Genomic DNA, 19,724 nt, shown 5'->3' on the forward strand with positions numbered 1-19,724 from the left:
GGGAAGTGCCAGAACATACTAAGAAGGTCAAGGAGGAAGTTAGTAGCATAAAATCCTTCTACCTTTTATGTAGATAATTTCTGTCAGTGTCTGTAACTTTTCACTGGAGCCTTCACACCTGCTGTGTCACCTCCAAACATAAATCTGAGAACCATGGAATGGTTTGGGAATTTAGGGTTGATCATCTAATTATCTCTATTAACCATTGGCTAAAATGTTATCTCCTGCTTTAAAACAGAATAGGAGGAGTGCATACTGCACATTGAATAGATAGCTGAGAATATAACTTGAATAGCCCCTAGCTATAGTCAGGGGAGGGCTGCTGGGGGTTCGCACGGGTTCGGGCAATCCTTGAGCTAGGATTCTGCCCAGTTTGGCGAACCCCAAAAAGCCACCCCTGGCTGGCCACGCCCACCACACCCATCCCAGGAGTCTCCACATGACACATTCATCATGGCCTGCATAGAGGCACAGAGAGGGGGGGGGAACTGGGCCTACCGGAGGTTCCAGAAGCCCAGAAATGGGCCTGTTTCCGGCCTCTGGAGGAAGCAGTTTTCACCCTCCTGGAGGCTGGAAGAAAGCCTCCAGAGCCTGGGGAGGGCGAAAAATGCACGCACCAACCCACCCTCCATGGTGCAGGAGGCTGAGTAGGCCACGCCCACCCAGCAATGAGGCAGCGAACCTGTTGCTGCAATTTTTGAAGCCCAGCCCTGACTATAGTTATAGCTTTAAACTCGATAAGTGCCCTTTGAACCTCTGGAATATTGGAAGGTGCATCTGTTTGACCCCTGACAGGGTCACTCTGGTTTGCTCACCAGGATTTGCTGAGGACAGTAATCAAACAAAAGCCATAAATCCTGCTTCTAATGATTTAGCCTTCGATGTAATCTAGTCTAATAAAAGTTTATAGCCTTCACTAATTACAATGCTTATTGTTTCTGAACCTCTTCAAAAGAAGCTCTGCCCTTTGGCAACACACCAGCAGCCTTTTTTCTAGTGCTGGTCCCTGAAAGGAGCCCCAAGTTGGTTGGCTGCCTCTTCTTAGGCTCAATGGAAGCATATTAATCAAACCTCGGTCTTAAACTGGTGGCTGTTTTCTGATGGGTGGTGGACGTTTACAAAGTACAAGTAGGAAATATAAACTTGTTATAATGATTTGTTGGTCATGGCTTCTTACGGTGCCTTTGTAGTGGAACTTCCCACTGGTTATGTTCATTTGGAAGATTGCCCCAGCCCTTTGTTGCGGAAACACGGTAGTCGTCAAGCCAGCCGAGCAAACTCCACTGACTGCTCTTCACATGGGCGCTTTAATTAAAGAGGTGAGTTGCCATAGCAAAAGGACTGTGTGCCGGTCCCGAAGAAGAAGGGAAATGGATGTAAATGTGATCCCTACATTACGGGGCATATAAAAGGTAAGGGCTAGTCTGCTTTGTGTCAGAGGAGCTCACAGCATGCCTGGCCTTGTCTTGGGCTATTGTGTTGTATTGCAAACCACTGAAGCACATCAAGGGCTAGAAGCTCACATGCTTTTCCAGCCTAAATTGTTCAGAAAACAAATCATTAGCAGCTTAGTAAACTGAACATCTTGGCAAAGCTGACGCTTCGGGGGAGGCAAAAACAAACAAGAGCCAGCTCAGAAAAAGTAAAGGGAGGGGCAAGGAGGGGGGATGGGAAGGGTGGTTTTGATGTTTCACATGAGCCTTTTGGTGATGAAATCTGGTCATTCGACTTGATGTTTTAATTTAAGTTTTCTCACTGAAGTATTTGCCTTACCCAGTAAGTGAACATGAGCTATATGAAACTGTCAAGTGTCAAGCTAGGTGTGTCCAGGGTAAAATACACCTGTTATGAAGTTGTAATTCGAAACATCCTCTCTTAGAAGCCACTTGGATCAAATTAATGGAACAGAGCCTACGTTGCGGTGGGCAACATTTCAAGCTTTGGCCTTCAGTCCAAAATCTTGCATAAGGTCCTGGCATGTGAACTAATTGCAAGCAATCCGCCAGGACTGCCCAGTTCTACAAGCTTGCTGCTTCTTCCCAGGATCTCATGAGATCTCGTGTCAAAAGTGGCCCAGACCAAAAGAAATCCGATTAAATTGTTTTCTACAAATTGAGGTTGTTTTTAAAGCAAGCTGAATATTGGGAAGAGGGTGTCCTGCATATAACAGGCCCTGAACCAGATACACAAATGCAGCCAACCATTAAGTAATGTAGCAAAGGGCAGCTAAGATTCTGCAATGATCTGTGGTCAAAAGTATTATTCAGAGAGCTTATTGCTATACAATCACATTCCTATACAATCTTGAAAAAAAATACAGGAAGCCCATAACTTATAACTATTGGTTTGATTTTAGAAGTTTTGACCAATGACTTACAACCAGTACTTACACTTGCAACTGTTGCAATACACCCAATATCATATCATTGTGATTGGCAACCCGCATGTATTTGTGACTGTTACAGTGTCCTGAGGTCCATAACTTATAACTATTGGTTTGATTTTAGAAGTTTTGACCAATGACTTACAACCAGTACTTACACTTGCAACTGTTGCAATACACCCAATATCATATCATTGTGATTGGCAACCCGCATGTATTTGTGACTGTTACAGTGTCCTGAGGTCCCACGATCGCCATTTCCGATCACCATTTGCGATCTTCCCAGCCTGCTTCCATTTCATTTCATTTCATTTTCATTTATTAAAATTTATAGGCCGCCCTTTTCCCTGAGGGGACTCAGGGCGGCTTACAATCACAAGGGAGGGGGGTGCAGTATCAAAAAACAAAACAAAATGTGAACAAAGAAAAATAATAAAACACAACTTTCGTTCAGCAATCAAACACTCGGGCGGGTGAATTGGGAACCTATCCCCAGGCCTGCTGGGAGAGCCAGATCTTGAGGGCTGCGCGGAAGGTCTGGATGGTGGTGAGGGTACGGATCTCAACGGGGAGATCGTTCCACAGGGTCGGAGCTGCAACAGAAAAGGCTCTCCTCCGTGTGGTCGCCAGTCGGCATTGACTGGCAGATGGGATTCGGAGGAGGCCCAGTCTGTGCGATCTAATTGGTCGAAGGGAGGTAATCGGCAGAAGGCGGTCTCTCAAGTACCCAGATCCACTACCATGGAGTGCTTTAAAGGTGGTCATCAGTACCCTGAAGCGCAGGCAACAAGTCCAACAAGCAAAGTCACTGGTTTCATTTAACGGCTATGGTGATTTAACTATAGCAACAACAACAAAAAGAGTAATATAATCAGGTGCCCTTTAATTAATGATCTCATTGCTTAGCAATGAAATTACAGTCCCAAGTGTGATCATAAGTCAAAGACTTTCTGTAAAGTGATTTGTGCTGATTTGAGGGTGAGTTAGCCCATACTTTGAATACTCTCTCATTTTTTGGTCCATTAATATACTAGTTTTCTTCTTTTTGGAAGCCTTCTAAGCTTTGGATTTTGTGGAGAAATTAGGGTCATCCTTTGGACTTGGCCTGCTCAAATAAATGCCTGTCTAACAGAATTTAAATTTTACCTTGGAGAAAGCGTAAAAGATCTGCTAAGGAGTGAGCCCCTAAAGAGGGATTTAGTCAAGAGTTACATACTCCAGAGACAGAAGGAAATGGGGGGGGGACCCCCTTCGGAGTAATATTCGGGTGAAGAAATTTGGGCAAGCTTTTAAGATTCCATTGGTATACCCTGCCACAGTGTTTCTCAAACTTGGCGACTTTAAGAGGTGTGGACTTCAGCTTCCAGAATTTCCCAGCCAGCAACTCTTGAGAGTTGAAGTCCACACCTCTTAATGTTGCCAAGTTTGAAAAACAAGGTCTTACAATAATAAAGTAGCATTCTTGAATAACATCTGCTTCTTGAGTAGGCATTCCTCAAATGGCTGACAGCCTGGTTCTCTCTGTATGAGTGCTTCTGCATGAGAACTTAGTTTTCTCTTGGCTCCACGTTGGGCAGCCACCATCTTAGATTGTCCCACATGCCATTAATTTCTTGGCATGGTTGTCATGGATCATGAGTAATTTGAGAAAGCTATTGTTAGCAAGACTAGAGCAGAATTCCGATTTAGTTTCTGCTGAGAAGTGTCACCTTCTAATGCTATATCAGCAACTGGCTTGCTTATTGAATAGCCAATATGGAGCAGAGGTGAATTCAGAATTATGGTGAATGATTGATAAAAGTTAAGTGATGGAAATAGGTGATAGTAAATCATTAGTAACTACCATTCTTGAAAAAAAATTCAACAGAAATTTTGGGCTCAATAGAAGCAAAGTTTGCCAGCCACAGTTAGTTGAGATCACACAATACTTTTGCCAAATATATACCCTGGTATGAGATGATACATGAATCTAGTCTTGAGAAAGAATAAAAATATAAGAAATTGGGAAAGCTCTACTGAAAGGTGACAACATTTTACTCTCTCCTTCCAGGCAGGATTTCCACCAGGAGTGGTAAATATTGTGCCAGGTTATGGCCCTACTGCTGGAGCAGCCATTTCCAATCATATGGATGTAGATAAAGTGTCCTTCACAGGCTCAACTGAGGTAGTTCCTTAATATTGTGATGAATTGAAATAGAAAAAATTAAGTTCCAGTTCTGACAAATCCTAATTTGTTTCTGTATAATTGGGTTGGCTTTTTCATTTTTAACTGAATTAAACAATCTACCTGTAATTATTTCTTGATTACAGCATCCTAAATGCTTCTTTTCCAGGTGGTGTTCAAATCTTATTTTGAATTTTCTGGAATTCTACGTTGTAAATTTTTTTACTACATTTTGGGACACCACATTATTTTGAATTGTGAAAAAACAATGACAAATTTGATAAATAAATGCAAATAAAATATATCCTCTCTTTAAAAAAACTCAAAGAGTTTTGGAAGATGATAATCAAGCTGAACAACAGCAGCACTTTTTCCAAAGGTAGCCACTGTTGGGATCATGTAGAAAAATCACATTCTGCATTTTCATATTTAGGCATTCAAAGAATATATATGTTCTTATATTCTGTGTTGTTGGACACATTCCACATTTTTAAAATATAGCTCATAGGAAGATGCCTTATTATAACTCAGAATATTGCATCTCAAGTCCCAAATTATGTATTCAAATCAAATTCCATTTTAAATTGCTTTTATCAAATTTTAGTAACCATTTGTTTCTGGAACTTTGCACTTTGATATGGCCCAAGGGCTAATCAATAAAGATTAAATGTCAATATTCAAGGCAGTATTGTGATTTGCAATCTCCTCCTTCTTGCAAATCAACTAATCTTGAATTTGGCATTTTCTCTTGAAAGGGTTCAGCTCTGTTTAGTGTCTTTCCTTTCCCGGGATGGTTGACAGTGACTCAAAGGATGTCAAAGAGAAATGAGATACTCTTCTTTTCACCAAGTGGCTTTGTCACTTTAGAGCAGGGGTAGGAAACTATGACAACTTTATGACTTGTGAACTTCAACTGGCTCAGGAATTCTGGGGGTTGAAGTCCATGGGTCATAAAGTTGCCACAGTTGTCCATCCCTGCTTTAGGGATATTATGTTAGGAGCCATTTGCCAACCATGACCACTGCCAGAACCAAAAATGACCATGGCCACAGTACAAAAGCTCGTGGCCAAATTATGGGGCTAGAGTCTGAAAGGAAGTGGTCAAAGCAGGCATAACCAGTGCCAAAAAAGAGCAGTGGTCACCTCACAATTTTTTTTCAGAAGGCAATTGCATTTCAGTTTCCATCCCATTTCCTGTCTCAATGTTTCCTTTGTATTCCCTTCAGGTAGGTCAAATGATCAAAGAAGCTGCTGGGAAGAGCAATCTGAAAAGGGTCACTCTGGAACTTGGTGGGAAAAGCCCCAATATCATTTTTGCAGATGCTGACTGTGAGTGTGGATCCTTGACTCAGGATTTACTTTCTTTAAAAGTAAACATTAATCACAAGAGATAACAGGACTACTTTTCTTTGCAGTGGATAGTGCTGTGGAATTTGCACACATTGGTGTGTTCTACCATCAGGGGCAGTGCTGCATAGCTGGATCTAGGATTTTCGTGGAAGAGAAGATCTACGACGAATTTGTGCGTAGGAGTGTGGAAAGAGCCAAGAAAAACATCCTAGGAAATCCTCTGTCTCCTGGAGTAAGTCAAGGTCCTCAGGTAAGTTTTAATTAATCACAATATCATTGGTTTTCAAGAATCAGCCCTAATGCACAATTCCTGGCAGCTTGATTGAAGCCTCATTGCTTGCCAAAATACTTTTATAAAAGTTTAATACAGCTCTTCAGTGTGATTAGCTCCTTTCCTTTGAATAGTCTTTGTCTATGAAAGCATTGCCAAATGGAATTCAATTCCTCATTTGATTTTCACATAACACTTACCTGTCTCTTCGAGGCTGTCCCAATTTCCTGGTTCTCTGAGGCTCCAGCTTCCTGTTTCCTTCTGCACACCTGCTGAACTTGCTCTAGCTGCCTTCAGGCAACTAAACTTAGCTAGATTTGAGAACCAATTGCTCAACCTAACCCTACCGGGCACAGAGTCCCACCCTATGTGTGATTCTTTGACAAGCGGGCACAGATTGTCTTCACAAAGAACATTTTCCAGACAGATGGTTATTCTGAACCAGTCTGCTTATTAAAAGTAGGATGGTAGCAATACCATTATCTATGACTCTGTTTCTGACAGCATGACAGAAGCTTGGTTATTTCTGTCATTTAACCAGGATTTTCACTTAGAAACTTGGACAGCTCTTTGAAAAGATGCAAAGATGTAACTTCACAAATGCGCAGTCAATTCACAACGAAAATGCTGGATATTTTGTGCAGAACGTATATTTTTCCATGGTTAGGGAGTTGAAAACATTAGGAATGTGCAAACAGTAATATTTGGCCTGTCCTCCCTGAAATAAATCAATGGGCCTTTCCCCACTTACATCCAGCTTTTGCATAAATACGCCCTGGCAATAATATTTATATGCTATTATGTTGCCTTCATTTAACCTCCAGCCAACAAATGAGATACATACAAATTGTCCTTAATGCATGAATAGTAAAGTAGCATTTCCCCCTTAATTTTGTCCGATAACAAGTTGTTATTGTTGTTATTATTATTATCATCATCATTCAAACATGAAACTCAGCCAATGAATATTCAAAAATGCATCACAAATACCACTGACTGGTGCTAATGATTGATACAGGTTGCTGCCAGCATCCTAGGTATCAACCAAGTACCTTCTTAAAATATACGATGTTCCAAGCAGCACAGTTTTTGGCAGTTCTGCTGGTGTTATTGCAGGAAGCTGCGGTTTGTTGATGTATCTCAGAACATTCTTGGACTTGGTACCAAGTGCCCCGATGACAATGGGTAGCACTGTTACATGTTTCATCCATAGCCGTGTAGTTTCAGTTGTTGTTGTGTTAAATTTTATTTGCCGTTCATCACACATAAGATTCTGTAAATGGCCTGCAATAATAAAAAATGAAAAAAAAGTAAAATAATAGAACAATAAAATAAACCAGAAAAAAGAAAGCAGACAAAAATGTATCAACATTAGTTAAAAAATAGATGGGTGAGTGGGGAGCAGAGAGGAGGGGAGATGGAACCTGCTTCAGTCTAGCAGCCAGAATAGCTGAAAGTTTATATAACCTGTTGGACTTTGTCACCATCCCTTATAAGTGAGTCAAGTGGTTAACAGTGCCTTGAAAAGGAAGCAAGGAGGCAGGATTCAGATCAGCGTTGAGAACTGAAACTGCAAATTTCATGCGCCTGTCACAGCCTTCCTCAACCTGGCACCCTCCAGACACTTGGGACATTGACTTCCAATTCAGTCTGGGAACTCTGGGAATTTAATTCACTGTGAGGAACCCACTGTAACAAATGAGTCTATAAAAGCAGTTCTCGACCATTCACTTAATGACCGTTTAAAGCTAAGAGAGTGCTAAAAGTGACTTTATAACCACACTCTGGTTGGCCTATGACTGTGTGATTTGCTTAACAACTACAGCAAAAAGGTCGTAAAATCATGTGTGACTCATTTAAGCACTGCATCCCTTAGCAAGAGAGGTTCCAGCCCTAACTCTGCTCATACAGTTTTAACTACCTATAGATAAATATGGTCTACATCCTGGTGGCTTCATGGAGAATAAATTACAGATAATCTTCAGATCGATATTCCTGGAAAGAGGGGATTATGAAAATGTGTGACATTTATATATAGGTTTGCCATCACGGCCTTAGGCATTTCACGATCAGATTACTGTAATGTGCTCTACATGGGGCTACCTTTGAAGAGCATTTGGAAGCTACAGCTGGAGCAAAGTGCAGCAGCACAGATAGTTTGAAGAGCCCCAATAATGCCTCCTATAACATCACTCCTCTGCCAGCTGCATTGGTTGCAATTCAAGGTGTTGGTGGTCACCTTTAAGCCCTTCATGGCATAGGTCCAGATTATTTGAGGAGCCATCTCATCTCACAAGGATTGGCGCGTGCCACTCATGCCAGCAGAGGAGGCATGCTTTGGGTCCCATCAGCACAATTGTTCCAGCTGGCAGGGTCCAGGAGGAGGGCCTTCTCTGCTGTAGCTCCTGCTCTCTGAAATATCTGCCCCCCCATGTGAGGTTGGCCTTGACCCTCCTATCTTTTTGTAAGGGCCTAAAGATGTGGCTCTGCCAGTCAGCTTGAGGCTCCAGGGGGGGGGGGGGAATCAGCGCAATGGATGTTGTTGATTGAATGATAACAGATCCCACCTCTCCTCCCCACTCCGCCCTTACCATCCATTTGTCCTTGGTTTTAATGTTTTTTTTAACTCTTTATGTTTTAGCTTAGGTGTAACTGTAAGGTACCCAGAGTTACCCTATGGTAAGATGGGCAGCCAATAAATTTTATAAATAAATAAATAATGCTTAAAATGATACTTCCTGTTCTAAATCTATTCCCCTGTCAAACAAATCTCTGACAATGATTTCAACAAGCCTCCTGTAAGGAACAAATACTAGCCTCTCTGACATATAAAGGTAAAAGACTCTGCAGTTATACACAGCCACACAGCCAGAGCACTGCAAGGAAAGTTCCTACATTTTGCAACTGCAATAGCTTTACAAAGGACCTTGATTAATGAGATAAGCATTTTCAAGAATCTTTTTTTTTTAACTGTGGGAAATACCTAACGTTTCCAGTTAAAGTATGTATAAAATGACTGGAATTGTTCTCTTGGAACCTTGTTAAATTCTTAGATGTGTTGTTAAATCTTTCATATAGCTACAGTTGTGAATTAGGTTTTAAGTTTATGACTTCTACAAAATAACAATCTGGAGAATGACACCCATGCAAACACGGACATTGTGATTCAGAAAACAGCCTACCAAATTAAAATAATTTGAGTGGAATTAATATTATTAAAAGTCTAAGAAAGATCCACTCCATGAGAACATTTGAAGTGTAATAGGGTTTTTCTGGGGGAAAAAAAGACTTCTGTTCTTTAAATCCTAATTACTGAACTTCATAAAAAGTGCTGGCCCAAAGCCAGCATCTCGATAGCAAATTGTTGCTTCATTTTCTCCTCCTGGAAGCATTTGTTCCTGCTTTGTAATCCTAAAGTCCCAGAAGTGGCTGGGAAGTGACTTATCAGTGCAATATTTCCATCTAGATTGATAAGGAGCAGTATGATAAAATACTTGGACTAATTGAGAGTGGGAAAAAAGAAGGCGCCAAGCTGGAATGTGGAGGAGGCCCCGGAGGAGACAAAGGCTTCTTCATTCAGCCGACTGTTTTCTCTGATGTTACCGATGACATGCGCATCGCCAAAGAGGAGGTGAGTTGATGCAGCACTGTAGGCATTCAGGCCCAAATGTTTCAGTAGCTGAAACGCAACATGTTTTTTTAATAAGCAAACATGCAGAATTGGAGGGGATGCAAACAGGGTTTTTTCAGCCAGAGTTGAATGACGTGTATCGCAACTAATTAGTTATTCGGAGTTATCTAAGACCAAGAGAGGCTTTCTGGAATCATTGAGTTTCTTCCTGGATCAGGGGTGGGCAAATATGGCGCCTTTACGATCTGGGGACTTCAACTCCCAGAATTCCCGAGTTAGCCATACTGGCTCAGGAATTCCAGGAGTTAAAGTCCATAGGAGGTAAAGGGGCCATAGTTGTTCACCCCTGTCTTAGACTAGTGATTCCAAAGAAGAAGAAAGGGACACCTTGGGATTCTTTTTCCCCTGAATTTCTTTTGAGAAATTGAGAATCCCAGTTGATTTTGTCAGACGTAGCTTTAAAAGGGCATAAGCCATTTTTTAAAATAGAATTAAATAAAGAATTGGAAGGGACCTTGGGGGTCTTCTAGTCCAATTCCCTGCTTAGGCAGAAAACCCTTCAGACAAATGGTTGTCCAATTTCTTCTTCAAAACCTCCAGTGTTTGAGCATTCACAACCTCTGGAGGCAAGTTGCTCCACCAATTAATTGTTCCAACTTTGAGGAAATGTCTCCTTTAGTTCTAATTTGCTTCTCTCCTTTCCATCCATTGCTTCTTGTCCTAACCTCAGGTGCTTTGGAGAACAGCTTGACCTCCACTTCTTTGTGGCAGCCCCTGAAATATTGGAACACTGCTACCATATCATCCCTAGTCCTTCTTTTCATTAAACTAGACATACCCAGTTCCAGCAAGCATTCTTGATATGTTTTAGCCTCCAAACCCCAATCATCTTGGTTGCTCTTCTCTGCACTCTTTCCAGAGTCTCAACATCTTTTTTACATCATGGTGACCAAAACTGATAAAATTTGGTAGACCAGATGTGCCCTAAGATGAAGGGCTGAACTTCAGGGCAATTCCACTGTACTTTTTTTTAATCTCACTGTTAACTCCAAGAAAGTGAGGTGCATGATTCTCCTCATCCCCAAGTTAACCTCATCACATCCCACGTGGGCGTGATAGATGGAAATGCAATGATTTGCTAAATGTCATCAAGAGAGATGTGTAGTTGAGTGAGAGTTAAATCATGACCGTCCCATTCCACTTCAACGCTGTAACCACTGTATCGGATTAATTTATTTCAAAGAAATGCGATCCAGCCAGGATAAGCCTAAGATTCTTATCCGAACTGGAGTAACAAGATGTTATTTCACAGAGTCAATTGTGCAGAATATTTCTATGGGAAGCACTAACATCAAAACTTCTAGTAGCAGAAAACAAATTTTCCTCCTGAGTTCCTGCCAGCTGACCACAGGCTCTCCCATTTTCACTCTGGAAGCAGATGGCCAATTCTGGATCAGTTTAGAAATACTTCACTGTCCAGGTAGTCCTCAGTGTACAATCATTCATTTAGCAATCATTCAAAGTTACCACATCACTGAAAAAAGTGACTTATGACTATTTTTCACAACTATGACCACTGCAGCATCCCCACAGTCGTGTAATCAAAATTTCAAATGCTTGGCAACTGGTTCAAATTTAGGACAGTTGCAATGTCCTGGGGTGATGTGATCCTCTCTTGTGACCTTCTGACAAGCAAAGTCAACAGGGAAATCAGAGTCACTTCACCAACACGTTACTAATTTAACAATTGCAATGATTCACCAAACAATTGTGGCAAGAAAGGTCATAAAATGGGACAAAACTCACTTAACAACTATCTCGCTTAGTAAAGGAAAATTTGTGGTTGTAAGTCGAGGACTATATATTGCACCAGATTTCCCCACACCACACTCCTTATTAAAGGAAAGAGAATAGGTATCTAGCTCAATAGAGACTGAGATTGACAATAGTCACATTTAGCGAGAAATGTTGCCCAAAGGAAGATAGGGTTAGATGACCACCTGAAATGTCTTTAAAGCATAAGCTCTGAGTTATGAAACTGCCACTTTAGAACTTGGCAAAAGACACAACTTTTAACTTGTGTCACTGACTAGTAGCTCTGAACCCCTATGGATGGTTCCTTTGCCCCTTAAAGAGGTAGAGTTTAGAGCAGGTATGTCAAACTCAAGGCCCGGAAGCTGGATCTGGCCCACAGGGTGCTTAGATCTGGCCCACGAGGCCATCCTGGAAACAGCGAAGGACCAGCCCGTGATGCCTCTGGCAGCAGGGTTGTGTGCGCCCCTCCTTAGCTCTATTTTCACTGGCAGAGGGTTGCAGGAGGCCGTTGCAGCCGAAAATGGAGCTTGGGAGCCCATTTTTGCTGGCAGAGCATTCGGTCCACCACAGGCACGTAGTGATGTCGAGCTGGCCACACCCACCCTGCCCCCTCAAGGTCAAACACAAGCCTCATGTGGCCGTCAATGAAATTGAGTTTGACACCCCTGGTTTAGAGGAACCAATGATACAATTGCTCCTTTTTTCTGGGAAGGGTTTCAGAGATGTCCCTGGGAGTTGGGGAGATAAAAACAAAAACAAAGATCAAGATGGCAGCTGTATCACTCAATTCCCACCTCTTTTCACCCTTGTAAAAAAAAGGGTGGAGCTTCATTTAGACACCTTGTCTTTTCTTTTAACTATCTCTGAGGCTCATCCACAGAATCAATATATTTACATATATCTCTGCCCTTCATTTCCAATTTCTGGTCAAATATATATTTTTGACTGGGGGACAATATTCTTAGCTAATGGCCTTCGTAAGAACTCAAAATCTGAGTCTGGTAGAAGTCTTTTCTTCTCACAACAGCCCAAGCAAGCAGAATGATTGAAAACCACATTTTACATTGTGCAGTAAGCTCTGAAGATTTTAAAAAATTCCCAAATCCCTATAAACATGTGTGAGAAATGTTCAATATTATAATTTTATTTTTTTTAATGAAAAAAAATTAAAATCGGTAGAAAGGATCTGTTTTACTTTTCTGTCATTATAGCCATATTCATCATTAGGGCAAATTTAGACAATCTGACCAAACTTGCCCTTCATTCTTATTCTTGCCCCACTCGCATACCTGGTCTCCTATTCAGAGGGAAACAAAACCACCACAAGACTAAAGGGCTTGTGAATAAATTCCAGAAATCTAAACTGGAAGAAAAATTAGACCAAAACAAACAAATCTCCCAAAAGATCATTTAAATCCTGTTCAAGTTTGTCAGGCAGAAAAAGTGCTCTGGAAGCCTCCCATATATAACCAGATCTGGCCAAGGCATCCCATTTTTCACTCGGGTAAAGCAATGAGCATTTATTTCTTTGGTATTTTCTTTCTTGTGTTTCTTAATATATTCCAAAATACATATTTCACAAAGGTCCAGTTAAATTGGGACTTTTTAAATTGGGACTCTTGAGACTTCTGATCTGATCTGAGTTTGGAGGTGAATTGACTTTATCGTCTAAATTTATGATTTTACTTCAGGTTTTACATTTCTCCAATATTCTAATGTAATTCTTAACTCACAGCCAGGTACTACCTGTAATTGTTTTAGTTGCATCATTTTAACGGTAAATACAGGATTTACTGTTTTTATTTTGCATGCACTTACATCTAAGCAAAGATATGTATTGCACATTTTATATATCTATATATTAAAAGTGCATTAATATTAATATTTAATATATATACATTTTAAAAGTGCATATATCTATATATATTAATGCGATGGATTAGATTTTAAAACGCATTTTAATTTTTTTTAAATATATGCACTTTTAAAATGTAGTCCTTCGCAAATGTATATATATTAAATGTGCAAATGTGCAGAAGAAGCAGTGGAACAGTGTGAACAGTGAGCATAAGAGAAAGTGCTCATCTCCATTTCAAAGCTGAAGAGCCAGCGCTGTCCGAAGACTTCTCCGTGGTCATGTGGCCGGCATGACTAAATGCCGAAGGCACATGGAATGCTGTTACCTTCCCACCAAAGGTGGTTCCTATTTTTCTACTTGCATTTTTACTAGGTTGACAGAAGCTGGAACAAGTAACGGGTGCTCACTCTGTTACGCGGCACTAGGGATTCGAACCTCAGAACTGCTGACCTTTCTGATTGACAAGCTCAGCTTCTTAGTCACTGTGCCACCACGTCCCTTCTAAGAGAAAGTTACATATGTGGAAATAGGTTGTGTCATTGTTTTTTCACTGAGACAATTTCTATGCTCCATCCGATGTTCTCTCTTACGTTCATTTTAGATGGAGGGGATTCAAGTGTATGAATCATGGAGTTGGAAAAAGCCATATAAATTATTTAAATTAACTATATACTTGAAGCATAAAATTAAAACCTATAGAAACTACCGTATTTTTGGAGTATAAGATGCATCGCAGTATAAGACGTACCAAGATTTTGAAGAGGCAAATTAAAAAAAAAAAGTTTTTGCACTCTGCAGACCTCCCAAAAACGGGCCCAGTTTTTTTTTCAAAAAAAGGCATGAATAGCCTTTAGGAAGCTTGTAGAGTGCTTTGGGGGGGGGGGGGGGAAATGAATCCAAAATGGCCCTTTTTTTCATGAAAACGGACCCCTTTTTTGTCAAAAAAAGGGCATGCATAGCCTTTAGGAGGCTTATAGAGTGGTCCTGGGAGGTGGGGGGCAAAATGAGCAAAAAATGGCCCGTTCTTCACTCATTTCTGCCTCCCCAGCCCCCAGGAGCACTCTGAAAGCCTCCTAAAGGCTATGGACGGCCATTTTGGTGAAGGGGCGGGGTTTCAGGAGGCAAAAAAATATGGAATTCAGTGTATAAGACACACTCAGATTTTTGAGGGGGAAAAGATGCATCTTATCACTTTGAAAAATACGGTAGGTACTTTGGGTGCAATTGGACGGTAACAGCAATTGAAACTTCTCTATTATTTTTTAACCATTTTTTTTTAAATAATCATTTTATCACTCTTGTGAGTGCTTCCTTTTTTAAAACAAATAGATTTAGGCACTGTGCAGGTGCAATACTATCCTAACTGGTTCAAAATATCAAGCCAAAAGATAAAAATCCAATAACAATGAACAAGACACCATCAGCCAAACCAATATATAAAGTGAATACTATTTATAGACTAAGAAAAAATATGTTTGGTGCAAATCTAAAATCCTAAATAACTTATTGAACTTCTCATTTTTTTTCCTCCTGATTTTGACCTCCATAATTATTGTTATCTTTACATTAACACAGATATTTGGGCCTGTCCAGCAAATCATGAAATTCAAAACTATTGAGGAAGTTATCAAGAGAGCGAACAATACTCGCTATGGTCTAGCAGCTGCAGTATTCACCAAAGACATTGATAAAGCACTGACATTTGCAGCTGCACTTCAGGCTGGAACTGTCTGGTATGTATTCTTCTTTGAGCCAAATTGCATTTGGAAGGGAATTCCGTAGTTTTAGTGCCTCTGCAAAGGTGGTCCTTTCTCACATCACCAATGCCATATGTCATGCGTTGGGAAGACATTATAATTTATATTTTACTCTAGCCACTGTTTAGCAACTAAAGTGTCTGGAGTTCAACTCCCTGAATTTCTCAGCCAGCATGCTTGCTGGGGAATTCTGGGAGTTTAATTCCATATATATTAAAGTTGGCAATATTGCTCTAAGCTAACACAGTCCCCTAAGTAACTAGCACTAGGCATTTTGTGCTTGCCTGTTGCTGCTTCTTATGTGAGAGTTCCATGTTTTTCAATAATTTTTCTATTGTGAACCATCTAGAACAGGGGTGCCAAACTCAAGGCCCAAGGGGTGCTTAGATCTGGCCCACGGGACCGTCCTGGAAACAGCACAGTACTGGCCCGCAGTGCTCTGGCAGGGAAAATGGAGCAAGCACACGCACACACACACACACACACACAACTCCATTTTTGCTGGCAGAGGGTTTCAGGAGGCTGTCACAGCCTAAAATGGAGCTCAGGAGCCCATTTTCTCTGGCAGAACCCTCGGGCCACCACAAGCACCTTCCCGGCATGAGTGACATCATGCTGGTCACACCCACCCTGGCCACGCCCACCCCAGCCCCCAAGATCAAACACAACCCTAATGCAGCCCTCAATAAAATTGAGTTTGATACCCCTGATCTAGAACATTGTAGAAAACAGTTGTGGTACAATAAATAAAATAAAGCAATTAAAATATTAAGTGCCTTCTATCATTCCTAATTAAGTACACACTGTACTTTGCCCACGCGAGGTATCAGGGCAAAGGGGAATAGAACATCAGTAAATCTATTGATAGATCTCAAGATGATCTATAGTAGATTGTTTGGAGGAGAGAACCAAAGCAATTTGTGGGTGAAATCGTGTATGAGTTTGTTTCTGGTGTTTGTTACAAATGTTTGTCTTAAGCTCAGAGTCAGTAAAAATTAGAATGTATGAATAAAAATTTAAAAGAAATGGAATAAAATGAAATTATTTCCTTTATTTGGAAAAAATATAATCTTACAAACATAGTTTTGGTAAAATTGGGTAAAATAAAACTTCACATGTTAGAGGTGTGTGGAAGCTGAAATGAGCTTAGAAACTTATTTCTGGCAAATAAGCACATATGTGCCCTAAGACAGTCTTCACCCAAAACATGAGGGCACCAATGATAAGATTTGTGTACCTTAAGGGTCAAACCCCTATACTGCCAACCACTGAGGCAATCAGTTTTCACAAATTTTTACATCAAAATCAGAAACATCCCCAAAGAAATATACAAGTGACATAAGCAAAGACCCAAAGACATAATTCAGCCATTTTTACCAGAACAAAAGGTGGACCATAAAAAAAGAGAACTAGAGATTCCTAACATAAATGGCAATGCTGAGAGTTGAAGCCAATACCTAATATAATCACAGAGCTACTTCACCTGTAACAAGCACCTGTCTTATGAGTCCATACCTCTCCCAAGGTCGTGTTCACCAGAACGTGTGTCACAATTGAGACCTCTAAGACCAGGCACTTCTATCAATACAAAAATGTCTTACATTCAAGGTTTTTTTTTTCCCTCTCACAGATTTCTTTTTAATATTTCAGATTGTTATCGAAATGGCACATGGTTAAGGTTGAAAAAAAAGGAAAGATGAGATGAGCACGTAACAGTTCTTACGATATATTTGTGATATGGGATATTTTGTGTATACGCTGTGGTCAATGAGAAGCAGGTTGATGCATAAGGCATTAGGCTAGACACCGGGAGTTCTAGTCCCATTTTAGGCCCAAAGCCAGCTGGGTGACCTTGGGCCAGTCCCTCTCACCCTACGAAACAGTCCATGGCATATCACTCCCAAAAGCTTGCCATAAAAACTGCAGGGAGTTGTCCAGGCAGTCCAGACTAAGAGTCAAGAATGATGCACCAAAATAAAACAAAAAATACTATTAGTCCCAATAGGTACACCAAGAAGTGAAACTGCTTTTATTGAGAGTGGCTGTAACAATAAAACTTGCCAGTTGTATAGCACAATTGTGGTTTTGCTGTCCCTCCTCCTCTGATATAATTGAGTGAAATAAGGAGACCATTACCTGGGCTTTAAAAGTGCTTAGCGCCTTTTGCCTAGGCAACAACTCTGCACAGTTTCCCCAAGGTCATCTTCCTTACTCTCTACATATATTTTGTAACATAAATATTGGGACAAACATGCTGAGTCACTGCTATGTTGAGTAAGGATTTTAAAAGTTACAAATGCCAGCTTGGGGAAAGTGGGACCAGAGTTTCTTTACAAATGTAAAACTGATATACACAGGGCAAGCAAACTCTTATGGCTGAATTAAGCTGGTCATTCTACTTATAGTTCTACCCCTTGTATAATTTGTCTTTATCTTTTCTTCTTTTCCCTCAGGGTTAACTGCTATAGTGCAGTGTCTGCTCAAAGTCCTTTTGGGGGATTCAAAATGTCAGGAAATGGACGCGAGCTGTAAGTATAGCCATTAGGCTTTGCTTCAGATTGAAGTGATCGGTTTGCAACTGTGCGACACACAAGGAAATGTTAGCATTCATAAATCAGTTGTATGATTCTTTGTCTTAAAATAATGGGATTGTTACTGTGCATTCTTGTTTGTGGGAGACTTATCTTCACACTATAGAGTTTTTAACTGTTCCATTGCATTTATGAGGAAGGAATACAAGGAAGTGTTACCTTGTGTGACGATCCTTTCATTCTATGCTATCCATGAGCCATTTTTCAGTAGAAATGATTTCATTTTTTTATTCAGAAGTTGCTGGGGGGGGGGATAAATGGCATATTTACTCTACTTCTGGTGTTCAGGTTCATTGTCTGCTCTGGTTAACTAGTAACAAGTTAGTCATTCTGATGGTGTATTCCAGGGCTGTCAAACTCATGGCCCATAGGGCAGATGTGTCAATGCTGACCACACCCACGCCAGTTTAGCAAAGGGGGGGGAGTCACGATACGTCACATGACGCCACCGTGACAACACGGTTTGACACCCCTGGTCTAGTCAGCATCCAAGAATCAAGCAATTTGTCTACATGCTCCCCGGAGAGCTTGGTTTTATTTTTACCTAATAGCAGCCCCCCCCCCCCCCAAAATAGTATCAGGATCAAATATATCATCAGACAATTTTACCATCTTGCAGTATTTGCAGCAAATAGGAAAAAAAATACAGGACAATCTGGATGCAAACATTATTTCAAGAACTATTCTTATGTCATTTCTCTTCTCTCTCTCTTTGAAGGGGTGAATACGGCCTTCACGAATATACAGAAGTCAAGACAGTCACAATCAAAATTCCACAGAAGAATTCATAATGGCACCACAGAGCTACGTTGGCTACTTGGTCAAACTGCAAAAGCCAGTTGTGTTGTGAAACGCTTTGTAGCAGACTGTATTCCCTGTTTAATTTTGATTTCGTTTTTAGTTACCTTTAACAGTTATGAACAGTAATTTTAAAATTTTGAAATGGTTTCAGTTAGAGGGGAAAGGGGGGGGATCATAATGCTGAATCAAATTAACAATTTATGAACTTTATTCACATTTTATTTGCCGGTTTAAATAGATTTGTAGTGCTGCGCAAAATAAATGGTTAAAATATACATTTACAAAAATTGCTCACTTGTATTCTAGAGGTGTTAATTTCCTGTTCTTTTGTATGAGCTTGGCAAAAGCACTTATATATAACTATCAAATAAACAGTTTGCTTTTGCTAATGGTTACCTCTTGAAATCAATTTTCTGCTTCCTGCTGTTATTTGAATCTGCTCATATTACAGAACTATTTTGGATGTACACTTTATAAACCTTTCTCTCTTTTTTTTTTTCAACTGCAATTGGCACATATCAGCAAATGCAATCAGCAGAGTGGTTTAATTTTTAAAAGAATTCCAAGTCCGTATAATGCTGTTGAAGGACTTTGGGGCTATCTCAGGCTACATTTGTCCTTTATTGAATCCTAAAGCAAAACAGATGCCAGTTTTGCTGAATTCGGGTGGACTTGCCATTTTGAGCTATATGAGAGAAAGGCTGGATATATAATTACAATTGGCAGTCCCTTACTACTGATCCTAACCATCGCCACGATCCTTCAGTTCAGAAAACCAACTGACAAAAAGAATTGGAAGTGAAGGAAAACGTGTGGCACTCATGTTCTTTAACTCTGATTTTTAATAACAAACCACTGATTTGCTGCATTGGTTAAGTCACCAGGCTAGAAAGTGGGAGAACATGAATTCAAATACTACCTTAGCCATGAAAGCCAGCTTTTTCTCTCAGCCCAACTCACCTCACAGGGGGATGGTTGTGGAACAAATAGGAGATGGAAGGTGTGGTTGGATATGAAGATTGCCTTGAGTTACTCATAAAAATAAAGTAATAATAATGAATAAATAATAATTGGATTCAACTCTGATAATCTGACAAAAAACA

General features: G+C 40.4%; 1 protein-coding gene across 1 annotated transcript in view; it reads left to right on the forward strand.

Moving 5' to 3' along the window:
• ALDH1A1 (aldehyde dehydrogenase 1 family member A1) overlaps positions 1 to 19,010 on the forward strand; it is a 59,272-nt gene extending 40,262 nt beyond the window's left edge. The window contains exons 7-14 of the mRNA XM_087715988.1: positions 1,191 to 1,319; positions 4,434 to 4,547; positions 5,774 to 5,876; positions 5,963 to 6,147; positions 9,635 to 9,799; positions 15,048 to 15,205; positions 17,683 to 17,757; positions 18,539 to 19,010. Coding sequence (XP_087572114.1) covers positions 1,191 to 1,319; positions 4,434 to 4,547; positions 5,774 to 5,876; positions 5,963 to 6,147; positions 9,635 to 9,799; positions 15,048 to 15,205; positions 17,683 to 17,757; positions 18,539 to 18,611 — 1,002 coding nt within the window. The 3' untranslated portion in view covers positions 18,612 to 19,010. The remainder of the gene's footprint in view (positions 1 to 1,190; positions 1,320 to 4,433; positions 4,548 to 5,773; positions 5,877 to 5,962; positions 6,148 to 9,634; positions 9,800 to 15,047; positions 15,206 to 17,682; positions 17,758 to 18,538) is intronic.
• The last annotated feature ends 714 nt before the right edge of the window (positions 19,011 to 19,724 follow it).

This window comes from Thamnophis sirtalis, unplaced genomic scaffold (assembly GCF_051295495.1).
Source record: "Thamnophis sirtalis isolate CommonGarterSnake01/CBP01778 unplaced genomic scaffold, rThaSir2_p1.2 scaffold_5, whole genome shotgun sequence".
Taxonomy (NCBI): Eukaryota; Metazoa; Chordata; class Lepidosauria; order Squamata; family Natricidae; genus Thamnophis; species Thamnophis sirtalis.